Source organism: Sylvia atricapilla, chromosome 2 (assembly GCF_009819655.1).
Source record: "Sylvia atricapilla isolate bSylAtr1 chromosome 2, bSylAtr1.pri, whole genome shotgun sequence".
In the NCBI taxonomy this organism is placed as follows: Eukaryota; Metazoa; Chordata; class Aves; order Passeriformes; family Sylviidae; genus Sylvia; species Sylvia atricapilla.
In genome coordinates this window covers 38,978,767-38,987,287 of record NC_089141.1, presented here as the reverse complement: position 1 = coordinate 38,987,287, position 8,521 = coordinate 38,978,767, and the positions used below count along the sequence as shown (strand labels likewise).

The 8,521-nt window shown below is 34.1% G+C and overlaps 1 protein-coding gene across 2 annotated transcripts in view; it reads left to right on the top strand.

Moving 5' to 3' along the window:
• Positions 1 to 1,757: 1,757 nt before the first annotated feature.
• The window catches only part of ANGPTL5 (angiopoietin like 5), a 510,199-nt gene continuing 503,435 nt past the window's right edge, over positions 1,758 to 8,521 (top strand). For both annotated transcript variants that reach the window (XR_010742912.1, XM_066312956.1), the window contains exons 1-5: positions 1,758 to 2,666; positions 4,410 to 4,557; positions 5,539 to 5,642; positions 6,018 to 6,111; positions 6,865 to 6,965. Coding sequence is in view for 1 of the 2 variants with exons in the window: in XM_066312956.1 (XP_066169053.1) it covers positions 2,565 to 2,666; positions 4,410 to 4,557; positions 5,539 to 5,642; positions 6,018 to 6,111; positions 6,865 to 6,965 (549 nt within the window). In the remaining variant the exon portion in view is untranslated. The remainder of the gene's footprint in view (positions 2,667 to 4,409; positions 4,558 to 5,538; positions 5,643 to 6,017; positions 6,112 to 6,864; positions 6,966 to 8,521) is intronic.

The window sequence follows — 8,521 nt, the reverse complement described above, 5'->3', positions numbered from 1 at the left end:
GGAAGGTAAAAATAGTACTCTGCCTTTGTAAAATACTTTTCTCCACAGACCCCTCTGCCATATTTGAAGCACAGTTTGGGAAGTGGATGTTGCTGTCACCATTTTACATGGTCAGGTTGCCGAATGTGTTAAATATTTATAGGATCCCAGTTACTGCAGTTGAGAAGATGCTCCTAAAATAGAAGTCCTTCACCTGTAGTTGAGAAAACCAACTCTAAATTCACTGTTTCTTTGCCCGGTCTGCTCTGTTTTGTTGCAGAAGGAGGAAAAGTGTTCGTCAATTTACAGCTGCCTGCTTTTCAACCCACGCACACATTTAAAATCCCAGTTTTGCCTGATAAAACACGCTGTTTCATTTAGGATGCAGTAGAAGGTTTTATCAGGATGGAGAACTGAGGCACCCAAGCAGAACTGAGGCAGAGCTGGGAAACCGCAGAATCTGGCCCGTCACACCTAGGAAGATTGAAGGTCATGGTCAATTCATTGACAGAACATGAGCTTCCTTAGATTTACTGAAAATTTTGGTCTAACACAGCACAACTTGCAACTTCACCTTAAGAAACCTTCTGAGATTCAGAACTAAGTATCATGTTTATATATATTTCTGTCTTTCTCTCGTTTACTCTTTATTAAGTCTTCATAGTCTTCCTTTACGGTTATTGGATAATTTCTCCCCATGAGTAACCTCACATCTTTCAGACTGTGGGACAAGAAGGTGACAGTCTGAGGGTCATGTAGTTCAGAAGTGTATGATTATTCTGTGGCAGCAACAAACATGATCTTAAATAGTTACAGAATGGAAGTTCCTGCTCTGGCAGCTGGTTTGAAAGAAGTTTCATGAATTTTATTTTGGGCTGGACACTGACATTCCAGATCAGCTCTTAAAACTTCGTGGGATGGATTCTGAATTTATTACAAGCCTTATTTGAGGGCTGGAGAATATCTGTGCTGCTGCAGAAACCTTTTTTTTATCTTTCTCATTCCACTGGAGGATTAATCTGCTGCTGATGTCCTATAGTTTTTCTCTAAGCTGTGTAGCAACTGCATGGGAGAAGTTAATGTTCTGACTATTTTAACCATTCCTGCCTGAAATTTGTCACTCTGCCTACTAATGTACATAGAAAGAGGAAGAAAAACTGCTCATTTGCACTTAATATAGTACATAGAGAATCATGGAAATCTTTTCACCTTCTTCCTGAGACTGAACTAATGATCACAACCTGCACCTTCTTGAGAGCATCAACTGAGGCATCAATTAAACCCTAGTAAGTCTCATATTGGAAAACTATTATGTACCACGTGGTACTTTAGAAAAAATTAAAGATTTGATTTTGCGAGACACAAAAGAGCCAAAGTTGTTCAGAATTTCACAGGCAGTTGAATATACTCCTCTCAGTTACAGGTTCTTAGTACCATTTAGCTATTAATTTTTAAAGAAAACATTGTATTATTAAAAAGTGCATTAAGCCAAACTCCCAACAAACGTAGCTGGCTCCCAACAAATCTTAGTAGTAAAAGCTATTTCCAGTGTATTCCAGCTTTAAATAGAGGTGGAGATGAACCACATTATCAAGACAAATTTGGAATATTGTCTTTTTGTACCAGTGTAAGGTGCAGTTGACCAGTGTATTCTGAAGATCCTTTAGACAGTGTATATCCCAGTGGTACATTGGAAGCTGAGGTTTTATTCATTCATCCAGATCACAATTTAAATTCTCTAATGTGTCTAAATTCTCTAAGTATGTTGGACCTTTCTGAAGGTTGTTTTGTTTGTTTGTTTGTTTTGTTAGACTATCAGATCCAGTTTTAAGATACAAAAGTAGTGGAATTCAGCGTGTGAAATCTGTAAGTGCCTCATAGTTTTAATTAAGCTTCTGTGAACTATGTTGAATTTTCTTCTTTTTCACACCATTCTCTCATTCTCTTGTACTCAGACTTTTTTCAGGGGTGAAAATCACTGTTTTGAGTGATAGCCTCAGTACCAGTGTTACAATGGGTGGGCTACCACTGAGACCAAAACACTGCTATTCTCCCGGTAAAAGATATTCTATGTAATACAAAGTACTCACTTAAAATAATGTTTTGTCAATTTTCTATTTTGAACTTTGATGACATATTCCAAAATTACTTCCACCTTGTGTGCTACCACCACAACAATACAGACTCCTTAATTTTAATGATAAAAAACTTGGTAAAAATTTGAAAACATCAAGTAATGCTAGTTTTTCTTTCAAGTAGCCAGAAGACTCATGCTAAATATACACAAATGCTCAAAAATAGCATATAAGAAAATCTGACAGAGTTTATCACAATGAAAATATATGTTTAATGTGTCATGTAGAGATGATAAGCAGTAATTTTCTTCAGGATGCAAGTACTAATATATAAAATCTACTCTGCAGTTGAAATGTGGTTTATTAAATCCAGACAGTAAAGGAGTGATGTGTTGGCTGCCCTTTGTGCTGTAGACATTCCCAAATAGTTAGATCAGGCCTTCATAGTGTACAATTCTTTCCACAGAAATTTGAAACCCATCAAAACATTTGCATTTCTTCAAGTAAAAGATGAACCACCACTTTAGTGTAACTTCATTTATTTGTCTTAATATTTTTTTGTTTGGTTTAGGAGAGACTGTCATAAATAATGGCGAACCTTGTTCACCTAAGGTAAGATTTTCTATTACTTTGATCACATAAGATAATGAATGTTACTGAATGATTTCTCAGAAAAGTGATAGATATTTTAAAAATATGGAATGCCTTATTCAAGATAGATATGAAAATACAGAAGAATCAGGTGTTTTCAGATAGAGAAAAGTAACTACACTGAAATTGTAGGAATTCAGTATATTAGAACATTTTTGTGTTAATGTCCTGTATCACAGCTCAATTGTTATGTCATATTTTTAATCTCATCTGCAGGACTTTAAATGCAGAATAAGTATTGTTTTTGGCAGAGACAGCCTTTGCTTGAATTGCTGAGATCAGACTTAATTGCTTGTTTCATGTTGGCTTTTGTTAAAGATAAATATTGATTAAAAATATTTGCTTAACAGTGTTTAATTAAACATCTGGTGAGTAGCTGTGACAGCCCTGGAACAAGCAATACCTTCAAGTGTTCTATTTATAAGTTTCTAGAGATCTGTTTATAACTCTTGCATATTTTTTCTTCCTTTATTTTTGTGCTTATTTCAAAATTAAAAAAACTTATTCTTTTACTTCTTTATCATTCTCCAGGCACAAAATGCAATTATACTAGTAATTCAGAAATCTTTTTTTTTTTTTAAATTTCCTTTGTTAAAAGGTTTTTTTTTTTGTAATTTTTACTTTCACTTTTTAAGAGCAAAATCGGGGAAAAAACCCTGTTCAGTGCTTGCTGGTGTAGTACCAATTCCAGAAAGAAAAAACTGGAGCAGGAAAGAACAACTGTGTTGAAGATGTATTCAAGTCTAAATAAGTTTTAATTAAAATCTTGGCATTTCTAAGGACCTTATTTACATTTGAAAACACAGTATATGAACATACTACAAATAATTTGCTGAGATTATGAAATCAGCAAACAAAGACTCATACAAAAATATGTTGCTTAGTCTTTTGACGATGACATATTTTGGGAATTACTTTTAGTAATTCCTTTAAGTGATGATTCAGAGGCATTCCCTTATTTTATGTCATATGGCACCATGGGAAAAAACCCCTATTAAATATGAAAAAATAATTTTGAAATAACAGTAATAGGTGTAACTACTTTTACTAATGCTGTTATTGTTACTATCTCAGATAATTGTGTGCCCATGAATACTGTCCCTTTTTTCTGTCCCCTATAAGAACTTCTAATTTTTTTAAATGCTGAATTGATCTGAAAATCTTCTCACAACTGCTTGTGTGCATCAGGTAAAAACTTATGCAAGTATTTCCCTGATCAGCATCTAAATAATGGATTCAGGGATTTTCAAGAGTAAAAATATTTTGCTAATATCTGATAAATCCAAAAGCCTGCTCCTTTCCAGTGAAAATAAATTCCTTGGCATCTGAGATGTCTTTTGGGTGTGGTGATTCCTAAAATGCAGGATTTGCAAATTCTTGCCTCCCACTTCCAGTGCTCGCTAGTAGAATACCTCACTGGAAATGGCAGTGGGGTTTTTTTGGGGGTGTTTTTTTTGGTTTTTTTTTTTTTTTTTAGAGTGGTTATTCTTTACCTCTGACACTATTTTATTGTGAGATATGGCTAAGCAGAGAGCATCTAATTGGTTTTGGTCTCAGCTCTGTCAATTATTGCTTGATGCAACTTTTAAATAACAGGTTTTGAAGGAAGTCCTGTGAAGCAACCTACTTCATTTTGACAAACCAAGCTATCTTATGTGTGCTTTATTTTCAATTTATTTCCCCCTCCATTGTTTGGTACAACAGGACACAAGGAATGTTGGAGCTGTGGAGGAACCACTCCAAACAGAAGAGAAAAATAAATCTGCAGATATTTCAAACCAAAAAGAGCAATGCCTTGTACCATGTGATGCTCAAGCTAAATTTTTACAAGGGGACAAACATTACATGTGCAGTATGTATTCATAAAGAATACTTTCAATGATGAGCTATGCAGTGCCATGCTATGCAATCCTCTCCTCTCCTCTGCTACGCTATGCTGTGCAAATTTTTTTTTTAATCTTCTTGAGCACACATGACAGCCCTGTGACCCTGCTGGCCAAACTGTGTATTGTCCAGAAAATCTGGAGTACCCAGTTTTTGGGATGCAGCTGGTGTGACAAAGTCTAACCATTGGTGAAGGCAGGCAAATCCAACCAGCCTAGATCTGTTACCCTCTGAATATCAGTATCTCTCTCAATTAGAGAGGAGGAGGGCGATGTCTGTTCCTCATTTAAATGTAATAGCTGGATGTGGGGGTGTAAGTGGGAGATAGTTAATTAGTTAGTCCATTAGTCAGTTACATGGGAGTAAATGTGTACTTCACCTTACCTTTTATAGAGGCTTACACAGGATATTCTCTATTCACTACCTTGACAAACTACACAGCAAATTATACTACCAGCTTCTGAAAATAATTGTGTAAATCCTTGGTTTTCACATACGATTCAAAAATATATATTATTAATTATATGCCATTATGATGATGATCATGATTTTTAGCATCAAGGCAAAAAACAGCAGTAGTACAATGAATGAGCAAAAGGTGGCAAGAAACTTTATATATACCTGTTTTTCATTATATGCATTTATATTTCTGTGATATCCATTAACTGGTTGTCCAGTTTACCCAAGGATAAGATTAATTTCTTTTTCAAGACATGAGGAAAGTCATCACTTTTTAAGATGTCTTTACTGCAGTCAAAAAGTCTGAAATTTTAACACCTTTGGCTTTAATCTGTGGTCTCTGTATTTCTTTCATTTCACTTTTAGGTGCTGTAAGGTAAAACAGCTTCAGTATTCACTTAGATGTCATCATAAATAAGTATGTTGTCATTTAGATGAGAATATTTCTAGAGTTATGAAAACAAAGTAGATGAACATATTTCTTTTGAAGGAAATTTGCAGAACTCTCTTGCTGAATATGCCAGAAGTACAAAAAAACTGGTAAGAGACATGATGGATGATCAACAGTCTTCGCTGGATTACCTTTCTAATCAGGTATTTTTTCCTTTAGTATAAAGATTTGTATTTGTTATTTCTCACAGCAGGTGTTATCCTTCTGAGGAAAAATAGGGGTCATTAAACCATTAAATTGTCAACAAACCAGTGGGATTAGAGTGTTTTATCACAAGTGCTTGTAACTCTGGTAGGGTGTGAGTTCCATTTCTATGGGAAGTGGTAAGCAACTTGTTTCACAACTTAGTGTCATACATTGCAGTAGGGGAAGTGGAGGACCATTACTTTACATTGGTACAAAATACTACGCATCACAAAAATTAACTTCAGATTATGTTTAATAGGAGTCCAAAAAATCTTTAGAATGTAAAATTTCTCATTGCAACTTAATTAAAAAGTTTTTATTTGGATTTGCAGGTAAATGAACTCATGAACAAACTTGTCCTTTTGAACACAGTAATTTTGAGAAAACATCTGGATCCACTTCCTTATAAAGCAGTTCAATCTCATGGTAAGTATTTTTCAGATGTAGTCTTGACACCTTCCCTTTTATGTTTCTTGAAAAGGAGCTAATTAAAGCAAAGGTAAGCAATTGTAACATTGACATTTATCCTGTGTTTGTCACATATAAACTCTGGAAACTTAGGAAGCTGTTTAAAAGTCTTATCATAAATACTGCTTTAAATCATTTGCAACTGACAATTCTGGGCATCCTATTTAGCATGCTGATTTTTATATAAAATACCAAGTATGATTATCAGCTAAGTGATCCGAGGCTGCTGAATGGCAGGTTCTCTTGCAATGAAATAAAGTGTGCTCTGCATCTGCAGTATCCTTGTTCAAATGTTTTTCACATGTACTTTATAATGCAAAAGCTTTATCAAGTATTAATACAAATATATGTGGGGAAAAGACTTCATTTATCAGATGTCTTTTTTACAGTACAGATGTTAGAAATAAAATGAAAAAAAAAAAATCTTTAAATGGACCCAGGCATATAACCTTTAATTTCATATAGGTATGTATCATATCTCTTAAGATAAGAAAGAACTTTGTCTATACAGTGTCATTTGTACTTAGAAGCTGAATGATGTTTAGAGACTTCTAATTTATAAAATAAATTAATGACAAAACATTATTTTAAAGTTTGCATGAGAAAAAAAATTAAATAACTCATGCCACCAAGAAAATATTCCTATATTATTCTGTATTTTTTTAAAACATATTTTGCTAATGAACTTCCTTGAATATCTTTTGTCTATAGGTTTGGACTGCACTCATATTAAAGATACTGTTGGTTCAGTTTCAAAAACTCCAAGTGGTCTGTACATTATCCATCCAGAAGGATCAAGTTATCCTTTTGAGGTAATACATTTATTATTGTAGTCAAATTTGCTTGAGAATATGTATTTAGAATATTTTTAATAGACTTAAAGATTTTTCCATAACAATTTCTCAACAGATGAATAAAAAATGTATTAAATCATCTGCACGTGTCTGCTCTTACTATAATTTTGACAGGTTTCTTATTTTCTACAAAGAAATTTAATCTCTGACATAAAAGCCAATTGTCAGTTTTTATATGCAGTGAAAAAATACCAAAGAGGAAAACCCAAGGTATTTTCCAGCACCTCTTTTGGATATGGAGAAGAGCTGTTATTTTCTGTTTTAGAGATGGAAAACTGAAGAACAATTGAATGATTCATTTGGTTTTTAAGATGACACTTTTGGACTTTGAGTGATTCTGCTGTTATAATATTGCCTTCTCTTGTGATGGGACCCCACTGATGCAGAATCATTCAAGTGTAGGTGCAGGTATGCCTTGTACTGAGGCGCTTAGCTCGTCTGAGTATCATTATAATCCAGTCTTGTGGCACAGAGGCATCTAAAATTGTGATCTTCCCATCCAGTTTGCAGGATTTATATTCGTAAATGAAAATATATATTGCTAAAACAAACCCCAGTAAATCATGCTTTGTGTCGCTGCCTGCACTTTATGTAATTGCTCAGATTAATAGTGCTCATCTAGAAGAAGGGAATTTTAAGTTAATTTCCTCAGACTCAAAATATTAAGGTCCTTGCAAAAACAAGGAACATTTTGTTTTGTATGTCTTTATTTCCATTTCAGGTTGTTCTATTTAGCGTAGGCCGTATGCATAGTGGAAAGGCAGATATGGAACTTTCTAACCTTCAACTTTGCCATGCAGGTTGAGATCATTACTGTTTTGAAGAAAAAATGAGGAATTTAAGCCAACTAATAACCAGCAAAGTTTAATATCTAACTTTATAGTGTTCCTTTATATGTAACAAAGGAAGAATTAATCCCTTTATCTCTAGCCAAGAGGAGCCCTTCAAAATGCTACAAAAAGGAGCTTAAACTGGTTAAGAAAAGGTTTCAGAATTATGCTGGCATCTCAAAAGAAAAAATGTACTTGATTCTGCAACCTTTGATATAAAAACCTGTCATTCTGTCCATACAATGCAGTGAGCTCAGGAAAAAGATCTGTAACTCGTCAACAAATCCCTTCCATGTAAAAGAAAGGCAAACACATGTTGCAGTGTTCACAGAACAACCATATTTGTAGTATGAACAAAATGCTACTCTAGCAAAAAATGTATCCATTTTAGAATTTCTTCTGGACTGAAGGTGGTTCCAGAAATGCAAAAGAAAAAACATAGCAATTTGATTAAAAGAACTAGGTAAGAATAAATAATGAGAAGAATATTTGCAGTCATGAGTGTCCCATTTCTTGTCTGGTAAATGTTGCGCAGAACTTAAAAGACAGCGCCAAAAAGCTCTCAAAGAAATATATCTAAAATATGTGTTCCATAAAGAATTTTATTTTAAGGAGAACTATTTAATGTGAATTCTTTCATGTGTTGAAGCATAAAAGGAGTACAAGAGAAACGATAGATTGACA